We start from the raw sequence: 21666 nt of genomic DNA, 5'->3' as shown, positions 1-21666 counted from the left end.
ATACTGTCTTATTAAGTGGCTGGAATCATTGTTCAAAAACAGATGAACTGTGGTGATTGCCTTATGCCATTCATCTTGGCAGTGGTTTAAATGTTTAATTTCAGGAATGTAGTCTTGCCTCCAGTCGATGACATGTAAAGTGCCAACCTCCTTGAATAACCGTACAGAAACATCTGGAGAGCACTGATTCTAGAGTGAGTTCTGAGCATAATGTGTAGTTTCTAAAGAGAGGCTGGTGTTAAATAGGTTGTCCCTAGTGGTACATCTTGAGGGTTTGTGGGTACACAATAAGAATTTCTATCTTGAACTTCGTTTTCGACTCTTAGAAAGCTATCGCATCACTTGCTAGTTGTAGGACTTTCCGGGCCGACTGGGGTGACCTGGTAATCGATCGCAGCCTTGATTAAAATCATACATAATGATCACATTTTTTGCAGGCAGAGCTTGAGAAGTGGGTGGATTGATAAAGAGTACAGGGATAGTGGTAACCTCACAGTGGCGTAACGAACCTTGAGGGGGCCTCCCTGCAGGGTACGTGAAGGGGCCCCGTCCGGACTCAATCTAGCGCTCCCCAGCAGAAGTGCGGTGCTGACGGGGCCCCCTGGAGGGTGATGGCCCCCCCGCACCGCGGGGGCTGCAGGGGCCTGTGTTACGCCCCTGTAACCTCAAATACTTGCACCGTGTCCAGAAAGAGAATCATGGCGGACTGTTGAATGGGGGTGAGAAGCAGACTGCAACTCGGATGAGAGCAGCCACACGTGTTTTGTAGGAATGGCGAGGAGGTCTGTCTCTCTGAGAGACTTCCATTCAGTCTCTCGCTTACTGCCTCTAGCATGTCATTGGTTCTCACTAACTCTAATCACTTTTTCACCTTATCACATTCATACACAGTGCATCCAACTGATAAGGCGGCCTTCATGAATCTCATTTTGTATCATTAATATTGAAAATGAAACTTTACCTCCTTAAAAACACAAAGTGTATTTGCAAACTCTCTCGACAAAATACTGCTGTGCTTCCGGCAAAAACGGAAATGTTGCTGGATGACATTGTTTAGCTATCTGCTTCCCTTGCAGGTTAAAATTATGCGCTGAAGAAGCGGAAGCACGTGCTGACCTCTTCCCTCTCGGCCTCTCCCTCCTCATTCCTGATAAAGACATGGTTACCCGGATGCAGATTTAATTTCCGAGGCGTACATAAAGGAAGGAAGGGTATGGAGAGGGCAAGTTTTGTTTTGGACGGAAACCTCTTATCTGGAAGACATACATCTAAACAAATAACCACACAAACGTCCATTGGGTTTTTTTTAATTGAAATGTGAGGCTTCCACTTTGAGCTCTAGAGGGAATTGAGTTTGTGGTGAGAGGCATATAACTGATTAACATATAGCAATATTGAGATTCATTGGGATGAGTGTATGATCACATATAGCATCTTGATTTTAATTTGCTTTAACGTGTTCTGTTTTTAAATAGGATGGCCAGTGTACCTTGGGGAGCATATGTGAAGCATGTGTGAGCTGAATCATAACAACAAGAATAATATGTTTTCATGTAGTGTTTCAAACCCCGAAAAGTTGCAAGAGCAATTTAGGCTCTGATCACAATGGGGGCCACATCTTGTGAGAGCGAATTGGTGTTTTTCACACCTCGGAATGGTGAATGAGTGGATACTGTGTTATTCGTCATTCCGAGGTGCATAAACAGTGCGCATGTGCTATTTGTTCAAGTGATTCGCTGCTGGTTTCACTTGCAGCAAATCCCAGATGCAAACATCTGCGATCTTAACCCACACTGCACTCCTATTACAGGCATAAGCGAGAGTTTGTACCAAAAAAAGGATTACTCGAACCATGATGGTTGGAGCCTGTGAGGTAAATAGTAAAAGAGACCACATCCCTTCTGTTCCAGCTTGAAAGTGGTCTGAATAAACCTAAGTGGTCTGTGCTGAGCCTCATTTCATGCCCCACTCGCTTCGCATGCCACTCACCTGTGTGATTTGATTCACCACCACATGGGTGCATTTTGCTTCATATTCTGGAAGAGGTTGTTCTTCTTGGTCCAGGAACTCAACAGTGTCCCATTCGTACTCCAGCTCTGCCTGTCTTCGTTTCCAGAACTCCAAAAACAGAGTCACTGAGGAGGGGAAAACCAGACAAGAGGTAGAAGGTGTGAACACTTGAAACTTCAGCTGTTAGGAGGACATCTTTTTGAAGTAGGTATGTTATTTCGTCAACATATTAGTGTACGGATACTATAAAAAGCAGTTAGGGTATCTTGGTAGACTAACGTATCTGTTACATAGACATGTCTAAAACTTGTATGTCACAGGTTTGAATCCTGTATGCTTCCTCCATCAATCTGAGGTTAATAAAAGCAGTGCTAGCTAGGTGTATTACCAGCTTTGTAAGGTGCCGGGTACCCTGGAAGTGGTGCTGTTTGTTATAAAACTTCAAAAAGATCAGCAGTTTTTCTTCTTCTTCTTACATTAGTAGTAGCAGAATTAATGTTTATTTTAAAGTACCAGTGTTGTCTATTAATGTTACTAATAAATAAAAATACTAATATCCTTCCTAACACTAACTTTCTAATTTTAATAATAGTGAACATAAAATACAGGAGAGTTGAAGATCTTACAACTGTAGCTGTACTATAACTAGCTCTATTCAAGAACTTTATCTAAGAAGCGGAGACAGGAAGTAACGAAATGTATATTAAAGGGTCGCAGTCAACCCAAGTGCCAAGAAATATAAATGTCTTCTTACCCCATATCCCCATGAATACTGCGAACACTAGCGTTCCAAAGCTGTCAAATATACAGAGTTTCTGTAAAACAAATACATTTATATGAGGAACAACAAAGTAACATCATATCCAAAAATACCACATTCCCATTGGCTCTGACACTTTTTTTTAAACGTGTGGTCGATCTATAGAGACAAGAGCCTATCAGTATTGTTCTCATAGAGAGCTTGTTCAAGGCTGAGAGGTGATTTTTTGTATTGCGCACCACTTTTATAAGTTTATCACACAAAAATATATTTTTAAGTGAGTATCAAATATGTTATTTTAATAGGTGAGTACATGTCTTATACTTTCGACTTTGTTTGAAGCTAGTGCTTCATGTTGATGGAAGTTTGTATCTTTACCTGCTAGTGGTAGTAGCAAGGTCATAAAGCATATCAAATTGAACCCATGGCTACGCCACGTAAAATGCCTTTCAGATTGGGATGGCGAGCACTGGCCTATCTTTCTCCACACTCCAGTAGCGTAGGACACACATTTATTTTATTTGGAGTCTATATGCATTAGCTCACACTGGTTGAAAGCTGCTTCAGAGCGCTAGCAGTGCTGGTGTGAAGTGCAAAGGTAAGGGGAAGGAAGACACCCTTGAGGTCATTGTGATCAGGGTGCACCCACAAGGCAAGTTGAATACAGCAGCTTTTAGTTTCTTCGATACCGCAGTCATTTGTAGGACCTAGACAGCTTGGCCTTGGATATGGAGGGATGTTCTTACAAAGAGCCTGTTGTCAGCTAGACCGATCAGTGATAGGCTGTGCTAACGCGGGATTACTGGTTACTAATTATCTTACCAAATCCCATACTATGTCGACTGAATCGTTGGTACCTGTCTTTGAGTAAAAGGTAATCTCGCAATAAGTCAATCAATTTAAGAACTTACAACACTCTAAATGACCACTGACCAAATTTAAGTTTTAAAGATTTAATATAAAGTCAAAGATAACTGAAGATACAAACTTCTCAAAATGAGATTCAAAAGGTAAATTGGTATCACTATAAACATGAACTTCTTGAATAATCTAAGTCTGAAGAACAAAATAATAAGTACAAGCTCAAAGACCATAAGGGTTGTCAAAATAGATATAAGTTGCAATCTCAAAGTCATTACAGAAAAGAAAATTAAGTTAGTCTGTCCCTACACTATACTAAGTGACATCCCTACTTAGCAAGATCTTAACCCTCTAGGTGTCAGCCGTGGTGACTTCCTAAGAAGATCACGCACTTCTCTTTGTCTCTTCTCTGATAATGGGTCTCTCCTGATCAGCCTATCTGCCTACCCATCCGCTTCCTCAGGCTCCCAAAATCATCTGCTCTGCTCTCCTCCCGGGTCTCTTTCCCTAATACCAAATCACATTTTCAATAGAAACGCCCCTTGGGACGCCCCTCACGTGGTACATCTTTGCGCGGCAAACTCCATGATGGTACTCTTGAAGACCCTCGTTATAGTTGACCTTGGTTCCCAGGCTTCTTCTTCAGTGCGCTGATACCCCCTGAAATTCCTGGAAACTCCTACAGGCCTGCGCAAGGCGCCACTGAACAAAGTCCCTTTCATTCGAGCTGATTAGGACCCTCGCACCTGCATACAGCTCGTCCTGCAGTGGGCCTCAAATTCCAGACTCCACCATATCTTTAGTCATAAAACACTCTCAAAGCTCTGTGCTGGACACCTCTCGACCTCTTTCCTAACGAGCACATGACGATTTAAACGACATGACATTATCTGCTCAGGCCTACTTGATTTACATGCAGCAGGTCCCTGCACTCTTAAAACGTTAACTTGATTTAAACAGCAAACATTCTTAACTAGCATACGTTTCTAAAATAACACATCTATAAAGCATATACTTTTAACCCTAAGTTCAATAGTACATTTGGAAGAACCATGTCAACCTTATCTCACATTAATTTAGCAGCACGTTCAGGTTTGCTGTGAATTGCCCTAAGGCCTACACATAATACTGGATTTTCAAAGTTACATTTAATTCGGACATGATTCTTTTAACATGAGAACATGAGGTTTTCACATATATTCCAACATTTCTACATTAATCTCACACCGTTATAATTATAGTTACTCTACTTAACATTCTATACATTTCACTACTAAATATAAAACACTCTGTATATTTCACTCCTGGATATAAAACACTCGTGTGCAAAACATGTTTAAACTAACTACGTGCTTGTAAATATGGCGTACTTATACATTTTTTTTCCAAACTTGTGCTCTCTCAGTCCCCCCTTTGATGACCTTCAGGGGTCATCATCACCAAGACACTAAAATGTAGAACCCTTCAAAGTGAAGACAGGGCAGTGCCACCTCTTTTCATACTCTCTAATGCTTTCAGACTCTTATATTGAGTGTCCTGCATCGCTGTCAACTCTTCTTCCTGTTTCTTCATAGCTCTCTGCAACCTATTTGCTCTATAACATTGATACAAACGCACCAATCCCCACAAAGTGATTACACAAATCACTATTATGATGATGGGTTTCAGTATGTACCAAACGATACCCTTTCCTAAGTTGGCAAACCAACTTCCAACTTTACCCATTCCATGACCTACTTTTTCCCACACATTTACCTTTGCTAGGTCCTCAATTTCGTAGTGTATGGCAGTGATGTTTTGTATATACTTCTCTAGAGGTTTTGAATTGTCTGGAATGTAAGTACAGCATTCCTGGACCTTCAAAGCCTTACAGACTCCTCCCTCTTTTGCTAACAGAACGTCTAAAGCAAGTCGGTTCTGAAGAACCATTGCCCTAATCGATTGCATCTCCCCTTCTATCAGCATCAAGGATCTTGCAGTACTAGCAGATAGCCTATCTACGACTGTAGCTAACCTCCTAATTTTAATGTCATTCATTATCAATCCTAAGAAAGGGAATGCAGCACCTAGTACATCTCCAACTACTTCTGCTGCACCCAGCCCTCGCTTCCATCTAGTTGATATTTCTTTCTTAGGCGTGTCTAAATTCTCAACATGATATATTTTAGGGAAGACAACAGCCAGATAGCATGATCCGTACCAATTATCTGGTAACTTCACATAGGCACTTCTTCCACATACAAAATATACATTTGGTATTGCTTGCATCCCTTTCAAAAAGTTCTTAGAGTAATACTCCAATTGAAAGGCATGTTCACAATGGACTTGACCTACATAAAAGTTTTCATAATATGAGTAACTCCTGTGAATGCACAGTTTTCCCCGTTTATCCTTATCCAAAGCAATTGGACCAATACTACCTTTTCTTTGATGTGCCCTTTCCTCCTTGGTCCAATCTGTTTCCCATTGTCCTGATGCTTTCAAAATCTTCTGCCTCCTGTATCTAGTATCTACCTGTGCTATAAACTTTTTCTCAACTTCTGATATTTGACAAGTCAGATTGTTCCTTCGAGCATGTGAAGTATCTAACGTTTTCCATGGAATAAACCATTTGTGTAATCTGTCTTCGCTTTTGTAGTAGTCCCATTTGTTCAAATGCTTGAAATTCGGAACCTCTGGCAATGTCGAGTCGAAATTCGAGAAATAATACTCAAATCCTTCTCGTCCATAAAACATGCTCAACAATAAACTGCACGTTATTCCATATGTCAACGGAAGATGATGGTATCTGATACCCTCCTCCACTGAAGCTGGTAATTGCATACAAACGTAACAATCCTTCACTTCCATGGCATCAACATATTCATAAAGCAATTTAGCATAAGCATTTGACTTGTAATTTCCCTGTGACTCGTCGGTGTGAAGCCTTTTTATTTCTGCATCTAACAATGCTTTGTCTTTCTCATTGATGTTTCCCTTCTCTTTAATAATGGTAGTTTTCGGTGTTGATACTCCCTTATCCTCCTTAACTGCGGTTTCATCCCCTCGTGTCCCGCTAGGAATGAAACAGTTACCACTAAAATTATAAGAGAAACCACTACTCCTAAAAGTGTAACAGCTATACATTTTGCCCTGCGGTTCGGGTTGCCAGCCTCCATGTTCTCAAACAGTGTAGTTTTTTGACTTTCTTCCAGCATTCACTTCCTCTTCTTTTCAAACGAAGTCTTTCTCTCTTGCAATGTCTTTCTTTGAACACTTGGAAGCTTGACAATTTGTTTCCGCAAAACAGTTCAAAGTCCAGTAGAAAATAGACAACCCTAGCCCTTCTCCATCCACTAAAATGAAACCCCTTTCACGTTTCTTCTTCCACTCGGCGCTAGGTTATCTTGCAACAAGTTTTTACCATTTCTTTTCAACAGTCTTATTTTCGTCTGAAGTTATGTATGACTCCAGGAGTGACACTACGTCTTCATAAATGTCCATCCGAAGTATCATTCCCTCAGGTTCTGGGCAGTTCGTCCCACAACATGGAAAGTCAACTTTTTCTAGGATTATTCTCCTTATTTCACTCAAGACAAGTGGACGGACAAAATTGAGAGTTAGCGTTTTTTCAATTTCCACTCCTGGTACTATCAGTTCTACATCCACGATTACAAAGGGGTCCGTTCTAATCAAGATCACTTTCTTCACCTTTCCAGTTCTGCGCCCCTTTGAAGACATTCACAATATGGTATTAATCCACAACAATAAGCGCTCCTAGCATTTCTACTACTCGCTCAAGCATTTCCAAACGAAGAAGAGTTCCCTCCAATATTGGATATCGTGAACAGCAAACTGGAAACTCAACTGTCTCTAAAATCAATTTTCTTATTCCACTCAGGAGAGCAGGATGAACGATGTTGAGTGTCAGCAACCTTTCGGTCTCCGCTCCTGGCAGTAGAAACCTTATTTGCACTGTGATGATCGGGTCAGTTCTGATCAGTTCCACTTCCCTGATCCTCCCTGTTCTGTGTCTCCCAGACATCTGCAACGAGGTAGGTCCAGTCGGGAGTAGAGTATCTTCTACTAGGCACTCGCACCCTCCTTGATCTTCTAAGACCCTCCTCGGCTTGATCCTGGATATCTTCTTCTGGATCTGAGTCTTCGGATATAGGAGTAAGCGTTTCTTCCTGGGCCGACCTCAAACTTAGCCTTCTTCTCCTTGTTGGCCAAGTGGCAGCTCCAAGCCTTATTCTCCTATTCCTTGTCCTCTCACTTGGTTCTTGGTCGCTCTGATACGGATCTGAGTCTGAGTCGTATTCACTTCTGCTCTCTCCTTCAGTTGCGTCTTCTGTCTCACTGCCGTCCTGCCTTCGCTCTTCTTCTGAATCCGTTGCGTTCCCAACTTCTTCTGACACCCCCTCAGCTGCCTCAATCCCTTCTTGCGACTCTTCTTCCACTTCCGGGCTTTCGTCTGGGATGGGAGCTGTTCCCTCTAGAGGTGCTGGAACTCTTCGAGTATGGGAAGCATGGATCCAATTTGGCAGCCCCCCGCACTTCACCGCGGTGTTCGTTATCAGGATTACCTGAAAGGGCCCACGCCAGCGAACATCTAGGCAGTTCTTCCGGACGTGTTTTTTAACTAAGACCCAGTCCCCTGGGTTCAGGTCATGACACAGGTTCCTCGATGCTGGAACTTCAACCGCATGCACCTGAAGGGACACAGAATGGATGGCGTCAGACAGTCCTTTACAATAATCCAAGATCAGATCATCTGTAATATTCAATAGGGCAGTAGTTGGAACTGTAGGAAGTCTCATGGCCCTCCCCATCAGGATCTCGTGGGGAGAAAGACCTGTCCTCCTGTCAGGGGTGCTGCGCATGCTCATGAGCACTAAAGGAAGAGCATCTGGCCAACTCAAGGATGTGGATGCCACTACTTTAGCCAATCTATTCTTCAAAGTGCCATTCACTTGTTCCACAATTCCTGAAGCTTCTGGTCGATAACTACAATGCAGCTTTTGATCGATATTCAGTGTGGAGCACAACATCTTCACTATTTCGCTGTTAAAATGTTTTCCTCTGTCAGATTCCAAAGAGGCAGGCACCCCGAAGCGCGGTATCAACTCCCTGAGCAACAATTTAGCCACTGTGAGTGTATCGCACCTACGTGTAGGGTACGCTTCAACCCATCTGGAAAATACGCATACAATCACCAACACATACCGAAGGCGATTGACTCTTGGCATTTCGATGAAATCTAGTTGCATTCTATTGAAAGGCCCCCCCGACCTCCCAATGTGACTCAGTGTGACTGGTGTTCGTTTGCCTACGTTCAGCTGTTGGCAAGTAACACATCGCTTGCATACTGATTCTGCTGCTATTCTAAATTTGGGGCAATACCAAGTTTGCCTAAACACTCTCATCATAGCATCCCTTCCTAGATGTACTGGACCATGTATTTCTCTTGCCATGGGATTAGCTAATTCTTCAGGTAACACAGCTCTCCCATCTGCTGAAACCCAAAAATCCATTTCACTTCGCACACAACCTGCGGTTTCCCATGCCCTTTTCTCAGTTTCTGGTGCATTCTCCTGCATTACCCTCAAATCTCCCCAGGAATCCACGGTCTCTAACATCATGCTTAATTCAGTCTTTTCTTCTGCACCTTCTATTTCCGCCTTTGAGAAGGAATAATTTTGTTCCGCACAATAGCGTGCGACTTCATCAGCGTATCTGTTGCCTTGTGACACAAAATCTGTATTCTTAGTATGAGCTACACATTTTACTATTGCGATATCAACTGGACCTTGCAATGCTTCTAACAACAGCCGCACAAATTCTCCATTTCGAATGGGCGAACCAGAGGAGGTCATGTAACCCCTCTGAGACCACAACTGCCCGAAATCATGAACCACACCGAAACCATATTGGCTGTCCGTGTAGATGGTGACTCTCTTTCCATTTCCTGCTATGCAGGCACGAGTTAGGGCAATAATCTCTGCTACCTGTGCGGAATGTACTCCTTCCAATTTGATCAAAATAATGCTCTCAGAAAATGTGCCTCATAATGCCACATCATTTGCATTTTCTTGTCCCATAATCAAACACACATGTAATATGTATTCACTGAGAAAATATGGTTAAAGTGCAATTATGGTTACACCTCCCCCTGAAATTCTCAGCATATGCTTAGCAAAACCGCAGCGTTAAACCTGTCAGACGAAACATATTTCCCACACTAACTTAAATATTCTTGACCTCACATTAACTGTAGTCGATAAATTACAGAATTGATATTGCTTGTGATATATTATCCGGTCCTTTGCATTGGATTTGCTGTGAGAGTTAAGGTTTGCAGGACAAGCGTGTGAGCTATGGTTTGCATATCTAGCAATAAGTGGGGAATTTCCGTTTTTTTGCTTTATTTTTTAAGAATAGTTACACTTGCATTGTAGTTTTTAAATGAATTTCCAGGTTATTTTAAACATTATAGTATTAGTATTATGGCCAAGCTAACCATAACTTCAACTTAGATGTGACTGGTTCAGTGAATGTGTTTTCTGATGACATAATAAATCCAACTTCTATAAAAGAAACCCTTTGACTGCTGAGAACAGTGAGAGATGGCATCAGGTGAGGCACTGTGGCCAGCCCCTCCTGCAACATCGTTTGGCCAACAAAAGTGGGGGTTGGCCACAGAACCTTGACATAGGCCAGGCAGTGCCATTGGTGGCCAACCACTACTGTGCACGCCTTTGGCCTTTCACACTTGGGAAGTGGCCACAGGGTGTGATCTATGGCCAGGTCCTGTGCCAGACTCTCAATGGCCTCCCAAACCTGCTTCATACGATCTTCATCTTCAGCCGAGCCGTGCAGCTAACTACTGCTGCAAATGGCATTGAGTTGTGTGCAATGGGGCCATCAGCAGCACTAAGAGGATTGCCAAACCGTCTGAGCCCAGCCAATCCTACTGTGCACGGCCTTCGTCTGTGTTCAGTGTGGGTTGGCTGCAATGCTTGGCCTGTAGCTAGGCCCACCAGCTTCCAGCATAGTTAAGTACAGCAATTCTACCAGTATTTTAGGAAAAAAGATTAAGAACTTGAATATGAAGTGGCCCATTTCAATTCCCTAAAGTCTTTCGAAATATAATTCAAAACTAGTGTTAATTTCAGAACACATTTCTTTTGAGAAAATCTGAAGGCAAACATCAACTGTTCCAATGAAAGGATGGACCATATTCCTGTGTATTACAATAACTCAGAGGGACTTTATTTTTTACCACATAGACTAGCAATCGCATGTCTTGCTAGAGTTACAAGATGTACATCACCTTATACTTCTTTAAGTTGTACCAGTATGTTAGAAATTAATATCCTCTTCATTTCCCATTCACCCTCTGATATCTCTTTTCCGTATTCTTTCTCCCACATTGTCCTTTACATGAAATTTAGAGCTGGTAGTTATAATAATAATGTGAACATTAACTTGTACAATTGAGAGAGCAATGCCTCAGATCCAGTCAGACACCTTATTCCCTTGTCACACTCAGTTAATGCCCTTGTCATGCCTTATTAACGGTTTGTAACATCCCATGCCAAACTGAAAATATTGAAGTCGAGCACCGTCTGCTGCTTTTTATCTATTTTATGGTCCTCAAAAGGTCTAACTGAGCCCTTCCCAAACAGGTCATGCTATAACCTCTCTTGTATAATCAGGTAACCGGTGCCTCATTCTTAGCTGGTGTGAATGTCGAATTCATGGCAATTAAGGCAGTTAGCTATGCAGTCCTCCACTCTTTAGTAGTCACTACACCCCAAGTATCCCAAAGAGTTTAATGACAGGATTAATAGAAACTGAATATGGTCTGGATTATTTATGCAATTAAACCACACACTACCCAGGTTATTCTTCTTTAGACTTTTCTATAGATAGTCATCGCTTTTCAGAGGCCCCTTATATCCAGAATACGTAAATTCTCAACTGGGTGGCTTGATAAGATTGTATTATATTCCATTCTTTTTTGGCGATGTATGTAACCTCCCTCTTATCTTTGCTGGTTCTCCTACTAGATACAAGTTGTAAATGCTTTCTCTGCAGGTTCTATTGCTAGCACAAAGAGTAGAGATGAAAATTAACATCCCTGTCTCATTACAGTCTGGAGTTGGAATGAGACTGTAAGGGCTTCATTGATCAGTAATTTAGCTCCAAGTGCTGTATAATTGGCCAATATCCTGCTTATTCTCTGCAATGAATCCCAAATTATCCTGTTGAATGGTTTTTCCGCATCCAGGTAGAGTGCTGGGCCCCCTTTTGATTTAGTCTGGTAAAGCAGGGGCACTACTTTTCTTAGTATTTTCATATGATATGTCTGATGCCTTCTTAGGAACCCCACTTGATCTGCCGCTCAATGGTTAGAGCGGCAGACCCTGATGCAGAGGTCTAGCCCGGGACAAGGGCTCAATTCCCCGCTTCGGCGGGTCTTGGGCCCAAAAATTCCACGGACCTGATAATTCTCGCCTCGGTGCCTATTCCCATCATGGAGTCCCACTCTGCAACTCTGGCAATAGCTTGCTTAATCTCCACAACGGCCCCCACAACGCTAAGGATGCCTGGCCTCCACCTTGGGGGTGCCCAGGAGTGGACACCTCACAGGGAAAGCCAGGATGGGTTCCACAGCGGCATTCGTACAAGCGCCTTGAGACCCTTGCGGGTGAGTAGTGCGCTATACAAGTATCCATTTACATTTACATTTACAGACTTGACAAAACCCTCGAGTCTCATTGTCAAGGTTTTAGTAAACAGTTTAGTTCAATTCCATTTAATTAAATTCAAAGAATCTTTATTCAGATACAATATCCATAAAAGTACAATTCAAATAGCAACACAATTCAAATAGCCGCATATTAATACATTGGTCAATAAAAGAAGTGATCGATAGAAATACAGCAATATAAAAACGTTTCCTGGATAAAAAAAACTGGTCAATTATATAGTAAAAAATACGATATCAAGACCGTCCTTCATATGGTGCCTATTGTTCTACGTGCACATACTGCTGCTTTTAAAAATGAGCCTACACAGAAAGTTTTTTTTTTTTTTTTAAATCTCTTTATTCGCATCAGATTGGTACACAAAAAAATACAGTCACATAGCGTGTGGATAAAATCAGAGATGTCATCAGCAATGATATAAAAATAAACAGTCGCTAGGTGTGACCAACAATACGATGAACGGTGTTACACATTCTATAAACTCCATTTTCCGTTTTCCAGTTCTGTCAGTGATATGCACGTATACAAGGATGATGCAAAGAGATAAACATAATGCAAAAACACATCAAAAAGAAAAATGCCAACAAGAGAGATAGAGCGACAAGCAACACATCAATCATGACAAGGTGGTAATAGCGGCTGAATGGGTGACCACGGGACACCGGTGTAACATAGAAGTGAATGCTAGCAGAACAGGTTCGGCACTCGGGGACCAGCGAGCAAAGAGACAGGGGACCACACGGCCCTCCGCCAGGCATCCTCAACAGTGGTAACAGCAGCACCCTCCCACACCCCGGGCGCAGCGCGGAAGAACAACAAGACAATCCCGACTCAGCAGACAATGCACCCTTGTCGGGTGAATAGCATCTATCCCACCCCTTCTGGCACAATAGAGCTCGCAGCCTGAGACTGCGCGGCCTGCGTTAACTTGCTGATGTACTGCCTGTATGGGCCCCAGATGTCGACAGGGCGCGAGGCCGTTGGGAGCTGCGCGGAGTATTCCACATTATTAATATTACACTGGGCCAGGCTGCGGAGCCATGCCTTTGAGGTGGGAAGGCGTCTAGAACCCCAGAGTATAGCAATTTCCCTTTTTGCAAGCAGAAAGCCAATGGCAGCAAGTTTCCTCGTGGTGCGGGGAAATTCAGCAACATATCCCAACAGCGCAATCTCAGGTATGGGATGCAGGACGCAGTTTAGAATGTCACCCAATATACGGTGTACCTGCAGCCAATAGTCTTGTAGTTTGGGACACGTCCAGGTAAGGTGGGCAAAGTCGGCATGCGGGGCTCTGCATTTGGGACAGCAATGTGGTCTCGACGGGTCAAGCCTGTGAGCCAAGGCCGGTGTGAAGTACAGCCGCCGCAAGAACTTGAAGTGTATTAATTTGTGTCTGCTGTTGACGGAGACGTCCCTGGTGGCTTGGCAGCAAGCGGACCATTGGTCATCAGAGATAGCGCCACCCAGATCAGCCTCCCATGCTGCTCGAACTCGCGCATCCGAGGCAGGAAGTGCCGCCACACATAGTCTGTACAACCTAGAAACAGCATGCGCACCATCGGGGGACTGTATCAAGAAAGTCAGGGCCTCCACCTCGTCAGGAGGAAGCGGGAAAGAGGGGAACTGTGTTCTGAGCATGGACCGCAACCGGGTAAGAACGAATGAGTCCATGAACGTCTGATCGGTAAATCGGTGGTCTTCCGAAACCGAAAAGACGTGCCCTCCCGGGAACAAATCCCCTATTGTATTAAGCTGGTATTTGGATAGGGTGCTGCAGACCACCCCTTCAGAAGTGATAGGGAGCCAGTGGGGGTTTGGCAGTGGGAGAGCCGGCGAATACAACATGTCCCTCTGGAGCAATCGACGCAGCTGCATCCAAGCCCAGGAAGTAGTGGAGGCAGTCTGGATATCCTGAGGGTCGCGGGGCAGGCCCCTAGGCAGTAGCACCCTGAGGGCAACAGGCCACGCTAAGTCTGCCTCAGGTCTCAGATGAGGTATCCGAGCGTCAGGGTGGAACCAGGGGTGCGCGTAGGCGCACTGAGCGACGAGGTAGTAAAGGTAAAAATCTGGCACACCAAAACCGCCCCGTTCATAGGGCAGAGTCAGGGTTCGCCAGGAAACTCGTGGATTCTTGTCCCCCCACACCAATCGCAGCAACAACGAGCGCAGCTGGGTGAAGAAAACCTTAGTGAGTGGAATCGGCATATTGTTGAACAAGTACAGGAAACGGGGAAGCACTACCATTTTTATGATAGCGATGCGTCCGGCCATTGAAAGAGGAAGACGAAGCCAGTGGGTGAGGTTATCTTCCAGAAAGTCCAATGCCCGACCGTAGTTCAGGCGGACCATGGAGACTGTATCCAGGTGTATGTGTATACCGAGATATTTCACCGAGTCTGTGTTCCATTCGAGTGGGAATGGACAGTCCCAGTGTACTGTGGCGGGCGTGAGAGGGAAAATATCGGACTTGCGCCAGTTAATTAGAAGGCCCGAGTATTCCCCAAACCGGGCTATCTCGAGAAGGAGGGGTTCCAGATTGGTCTCAGGGGACCGGACATAGAGAATGGTATCGTCCTCATATAGAGAGATGAGGAGCGGGCCAGTGCGAAACTGGAGGCCCCGATGCAGATGCCGCTCTTGAAAGTGACGAACCAATGGGTCCATGGCAAGGATATACAACAGAGGGGAGAGAGGGCATCCCTGTCGGGTGCCCCTCGAGAGTGGAAAGCTATCAGAGATGGTGCCATTAAGGCGCAGCCGCGCCCTAGGGGCGGAGTAGAGAAGTTCTACAGTGGCGACGAACATTGCGGGCATGCCCATCCGTCGCATGACGGACAGAAAGAAAGGCCACTCCAGAGAGTCAAATGCCTTCTCGGCGTCCAGAAACACCGCCGCCGCTGGGGTGTCCGGGTCTATTCTGTGTAGGACAGAAAAAAGAGTCCTGAGATTAAAGGAGGTGGAGCGGTGGGGGACGAATCCGGACTGGGCAGGAGAAATAATCTGTTCCACCAGAAGCGATAAACGGATTGCGAGGACCTTGGCCAAGATCTTGTAATCGAGGTTGAGCAGCGATAGGGGCCTGTAAGAGCCACAGAGGGATGGGTCACGACCAGGCTTGGGAAGCAGCACAATCACCGCCTCTCGGAGTGTGGGAGGCAAGACTCCAGTCTCTAGTGCCTCTGCGTACACCTCCATCAGGCGGGGCACCAGCTCGTCTTTGAACTCCTTATAGAAGTCGGCCGAGAAGCCGTCAAGCCCCGGAGCCGAGGAGCCCCTCATTGCGTCAATCGCCTCGATAACATACCTCGGGTGTGATTGGATCAGCGAGGAAATCCTGCATACCTTTCTCCAGAAATACCATGGCTATCTCATTGATGTAGGGGCCAGGGTCACGACGGTCTTCGGGCAGGGAGGAGGTGTATAGTGTTTTATAATAAGACAGAAAGGCAGCGCATATGGTAGGGGTGGTCTGGTGGCGAACGCCAGAGTCGTCAACCAAGTCAGTAATATATGAGGCTTGACGGGGCGGGCCCAGTAGCTGTGCTAGGAGCCTACCAGGCCTGTCACCCTCACCGTGCTGTCTAGCTGCGTGTTGTGTGTGCAAATAGTTCAATTCCCTGTCTGCGGCGTCCCTGAATTCCTGCAACAATCCCAGACGTTTCGCCTCTAAAGCGCCATCGGGGTCAGGGAGCCTGGCATTATCCAACGCGGCAATGTCTTCCTCAATACGTGTCATTGTGGCTCGGATCTCGCGTAAGGCCCCAACATATTTTGTGATGCACACCCCTCGGATGGTGGCCTTGAAACCCTCTCACAATGCGGCCCAGGTGTCAACAGTGCCCATGTTAAGTTCAAAATAGTCTTCTATCGCCATGCGAATGTCCTCTTTAAAAACTGGATCAGCCAACGCCTTGCCAGGGAAGCGCCACTGCCTCTCGTACCCCCCCAGCCTAGGGACCAGTAGAGTCGGAAGTATAGGAGAGTGGTCTGAAAATGTTCGTGGGAGTGTAGAATGTGCATCCACCCAACCAACCACTCCCGGGGAAAGAAGCCAATAGTCGATCCTAGTGCTAGTATTATGATACCCAGAGTGATGTGTGTAAGCGGGCGAGTGGGGGTGAAGCCGAGCTTCGATATCAATAAGGGGGTAGTGTGCGCACATGGCTGCAAGCACAGCACGAGAGCGAGGTTTGCAATCTGGGGACGTAGAGGTGCTGTCCCGTGCAGGGTCCATCAACAAATTAAAATCCCCACCCACCACCAACATGTCAGTGTCAATGCGTAGCAAAACTTCTTGGAGACCCTGGAACAAGGCGGGGGAATCGGTATTGGGCCCATACACCCCAACAAAGGTAATCTTAAAGCCAAGAAGCGCTCCAGTGACCACCACGTATCTACCCTCCTCATCAAATACGCTATCAGAAAGCACAAAGGGAACCCACCGGTGCACCAAAATAGCCACCCCTCGCGCATATCTACTGTAGTTAGCGAAGAACCTATGCGCGCCCCAGCCCTTGGCAACCGAGGTGGAATCAGCCCGCCCCAGGTGTGTCTCCTGGAGGAACAACACATCAACCCTGTGTCGAGCTGCATCATTCAGGACCTGCCTCCTCTTTCTAGTGTCGTTTAGCCCCCGAACATTCCAGGACATCAGAGTCAGTCTGGAAGGACCGGGTCGCTGACCTACCCTAGCCATTCAAAACCGCATAGAACAGAGGTGAACAATCGTGTGTGTATCCGCCGCCGCCCTCCCGCAAAATAGGCATCTCTCAAAATGAAAAACAATGCAAGTACAGGAACATTCGAACTAATGCATGAAACAATCCCCCCACCCACCCACCACCCAGCCTCACGTTAGCCCCCCGGAGGCACCACCCAACCCAAAGAACAATACCAACAACAGCAAAGAGGAGCAAGTGTCCAATGCAAGTCCTGCAAAAGAAAAATACTCTCAGAAAAAGGCACCAAGCGGCTTGTGCCATGGGGAGAGGCAACGCTCCGCCGCGCAGACGTCACATTCAGGTCGACATTCAAATCGTATCAACGTATAAGAGCACTGCAAGGAGATCCAAGTAGTTAGCTGCGTAATGTGAAAGTGAGTGGCCTAAAGAAAAGGAGACACAAGTCAGCCCTGTCCGCTCTCAGCAAAAAGGTCAGCGCTAGCCTGTGAGTCCATGTTCGGCGGGGACTGTTGCGCTTTGTCCGAGGGCCGAGGCGACCCTCTGTTTTTATAGGCTTGGCAGAATTCTTGTGCTTCAGTGGGGGAGTCAAATATGCGGAACCTGCCATCAACGTCTACTCTCAGTCTGGCAGGGTACAGCATTCCATAGCGCAATCCCAGTTTACGCAGCGAGGCCTTGACGCCTGCGTATTTACGGCGGGCATCCTGCGCCATCATCGTGAAGTCTGGAAAGAAAGATAGCACCCCGCCTTGCCATTTCACCTCGCCCGCCTCACGAGCGGCCCTCAGGGCGGCGTCCCTGTCCCTAAAGTTCATGAGTCTGGCAATGATGGGTCGGGGCGGCAACCCCGGGGCGGGCCGAGGTCCCAAGGACCTATGCGCTCGTTCCACCACGAAGCCGGCTGTGAAAGTGTCCCTGCCGAATAAGTCAATCAGGAGCTGTTCCACAAAAGTGTCAAAGCGGTCAGTGGCCGTCGTCTCCGCCACACCAATAATACGAATGTTATTGCGCCTACTGCGCGCTTCCAAATCCTCGTTCTTAATAGCGACATCCTTAAGGATCTTCTCCACCCGTTCCAGTCTTTTCAGCGTCGATGCTGCTCCATCCTCCAGATCAGAAACTCGGGATTCAGCCACATCCAGACGCCTATCATGAGTCTGGATTTTCGCGCCCATTTCTGCCATTTTCTGATCAAGGGCGTCAAAGCGGGAGTCGATGGCTTTGAACCCCGCTCGCATCTCGCCCAGCATTTCAGCCACCATACCAGCCATATCTGTCGATGGCGCAGGGCTAACTGACGCAGCAGGCTTGGTAGGCAGGTCGTTGTTCGAGCAGAGGGGGGGGTGTTGAAATTAGCAATGTATGTGTACATAAGCGGCGTTCATTTGTGTTCGCTGTACCTCTTGTCGTAAGCAGAATGGATATTGCAAAACACTGTGTTATCCCGCCAGCATAGACCCATGCACACATATATACAACAGCCATTTTAGGTACCATGGTCTCTCTGTTTGCGATCGATCATCAGCCCCTTCCCTGACCCTGCAAGCATCCCCCATGCACCCTGACCGCCCCCGCTCTCACATGAACAAGTCGTGAACCCTCCCCTCCCGCATGACTCTGTCTCTGGGAATCACACCCAGCGCCTGACCAACACCTCCTTTTCTTCCATGAATACCCCTCCTGTTATGACCCCTTCCTCTGAGCCTGATTGTCTGCACGGACCGCTGGTCATCCCTCAGCCTGAGGATACAGTTCATTGCCCACTACTGTATGCACTCGCCCCTCTTCAAAGGGGGCTACTATTGATCATGACCGCCCCACCCCCTGAGATTCGATCAGGCGCACACATTCCAAAGGAATCAGCAGAACACTCAGCTGCGTGACAGCCCCCTCCTATTGTATGGAGGATCAGGGCCCCTACTGTAGCCACGTGTTGGAATATCTTCATACTTCACAATGTCTTGATTGTAATGAAGAATGTCTGTGTGCCATAAACCTGTGTATAAAAGACGAAGCCTCAGAGAAACTTGTTAGAGCACCTCCTGAAGACACTATGCGAGTGTCCAAAATGACAGGCTCTCCTCATGAGAAATAAAACTCTATTCTTGTCTTCCTGCTTCCAGCGCCCGTCTCTTTATTTGGTAATTGTTCAAGATGGGAACTAAGAGGCGTCCTGCGCCAGCAGCCTGGGCATCAGGTGTGTTATGGGCTGACTTTTCCTCAATTGGCGCCCCAACGCGGGGTCCATCAGCGACATAAGGTCCGGTAAGAGAGGTCCAGACGATGGGGTGAACATCTAAACGATTGGAGTATACCTGCCTTGAGAGGGCCCTCGTCCGGCTGCCGATTGAATGAACTTCACCGATTCTGAACAGACCTCTCTCAAGTGACCTACTGTCCTGACTGGAATCCCACAGGAATGCTGCGGTAAAAACATGGAGAAAGAGAACGATGGGGCGCTGGAGAAAGGAAGGCGAAGAATTGCCCACATGGTCCGGTCCGGGTAAGGTTAAGTAGGACGTCTTTACGTCCGATTGGTAGGATGGCTTTATCCATCTGATTGATTGATTGATTGATTGATTGTTTTGAAATCAGTATTTAAAATACTGGTATTGTTCATTGATTGGTTCATTTAGCCTCGGTTGCTACCTGAAGTATTGGTTCTCTTGGAGACATTCTCTGTTTGCAAACAGCGACGAATAGGAACGTTCCTCTCTCTTTGCAAATAGTGAAGGATAGGTAATGCGGACTTTTGTCCCCCGTTGTAATCCGTCATGCCTATTTTTCTCCCCACTGATTGATTGGTTGCTCTGTTGCTCTTTGAGACATTCGCTGTCTACAAACGGGGAAGAATAGGAATATTCTGTCTCCCTTTGCAGATAGTGAAGGGTAGGTAATGCAGACTTTTGTCCCCATTGTAATCCGTCATGCCTATCTTTCTCCCCATTGATTGTTTGTTATCGGTTTTTATCGATTATTGCTCTTTGAGATATTCCCTGTCTACAAACGGGGAAGAATAGGAATATTCTGCCTCCCTTTGCAGATAGTGAAGGATAGGTAATGCAGACTTTTGTCCCCGTTGTAATCCGTCATGCCTGTTTTTCTCCCCACTGATTGATTGATTGTCTGAACATTTATTGTTCAAGGAATAGTTCTTTTGAGGCATTCTCTGTTTGCAAATAACGTGGAATAGAAATGTTCTGTCTAGTCTTTGCAAGTAAGGAAGGGTAGGTAATGCGGACCTTTGTCTCCCGTTGTAATCTGTCATGCCTATCTACTCCCCACTGATTGGTAAACCAGTTCCACCCGGACCATTTATTGGAGGTAGGTCTTCTGGCTCGGCCAGGAGGGTACCTCTAATACAAAAGGACAGATATAAAAATGCGGATTAGCCGCTGTATCGTGCTAGCAAATAAAAGAGAAAAATATATATATAAAAATCGTTAGGGAAAAGAAAAGGAATAGAGTGAAATCAGTAGGCCGCTGATGAGATCCCTTTTCAACCTCGCTGAAATGGAAACATAGGGAACAACCCCTCAGGAAATATGAAACTGGTGAGGAAATCCGAACTTAACGCTATGACTTCGAGACAGCTTGGCTCCACCACCCACCCCGCCCAATTAACGACAAACCTTAGGCGAATAAAAAAAAAAATATATACAACACTATAGCGAAGTAACAGGTGAACACGTTTTATTTTTTTTTAACAAACAAAAAAACATTTAATCAACTATTTACATGACAAACTGCTGCAACGACAAACGAAACCCACAATGCATTTCGCCGTCTGCCTGATGCCGTTCCAGCCCTTCCTTCCCCAAAGTAGCAATGTTGGGCTACTTTCTAGTAGTTTTTGGGCGTTTTAAAGTCTACAAAAACCGTCAGGGGCGGTGGGGTGGAAGGACCACTACGCGAATAGCCCGAAGGCGGCGCCACACGCCAAGGCCTGTCCCCCGGATGAACCAAGGGACCCGTTCCTGGGGCCAGGGCGAAGAAGCGTCCGGCCGCCATCGGCTGTGGGCCCGGCCCGAAACGTGCCAGGCGTCCCCACTTCTTCAATAATGGCTGCGACAACACTGGGGGGGGGGGGGGATGTCTTGCACATGCCTCCGACCCCCCCCTCGTCCTCATCGCCTGGTCCGGCCATAACAAATGTCAAGCAAGACGCCGTGGGGTGCACCGGGAGGGAGAGGTGGCGCGAACGAGCCTCTCCCACCTCCCCAGGTGAAGGCTCCCCAGCTGCACCCCCAACGCTCCTCGCACCCGGCAAAGGGTTCGTCCACTCTTACGGTGCAGCGACGCTCCTCGCACCCGGCAAAGGGTTCGTCCACTGTGGCGATGCTGCGACGCCTCGCCCGACAGGTTGGAGCCAGTCTGCTCATTTGACCCAGCGATTGCCGGTAGCTGCCGAACTCTCAAAATGGCGGTCGACCTTGCAAGAGCGGGCCCAGCATGAAGGAATGGCCCGGTTGCTTGTTGACTCCACCATCATAAAAGTTCTCCTCGACCTTGAAGATTCTATAGGAGCCGCGGGAGTCCCCGACCCCCGCAGATACCCCCGATGGGGAATGACTGCCATAACTGCCCGCGGAACGATGAA

The 21666-nt window shown here is 46.4% G+C and overlaps 1 protein-coding gene across 1 annotated transcript in view; it reads right to left on the bottom strand.

Annotated features, from left to right (window-relative positions):
* ANO6 (anoctamin 6) overlaps positions 1 to 21666 on the bottom strand; it is a 445002-nt gene that overhangs the window by 71484 nt on the left and 351852 nt on the right. Inside the window, exons 10-11 of the mRNA XM_078675703.1 lie at positions 2765 to 2825; positions 1990 to 2135 (exon numbers count right to left, since the gene is read on the bottom strand). Coding sequence (XP_078531829.1) covers positions 1990 to 2135; positions 2765 to 2825 — 207 coding nt within the window. The remainder of the gene's footprint in view (positions 1 to 1989; positions 2136 to 2764; positions 2826 to 21666) is intronic.

Source organism: Lissotriton helveticus, chromosome 1_1, assembly GCF_964261635.1.
Source record: "Lissotriton helveticus chromosome 1_1, aLisHel1.1, whole genome shotgun sequence".
Lineage (NCBI taxonomy): Eukaryota > Metazoa > Chordata > Amphibia > Caudata > Salamandridae > Lissotriton > Lissotriton helveticus.
This window is presented reverse-complemented; position numbering and strand designations above follow the sequence as displayed.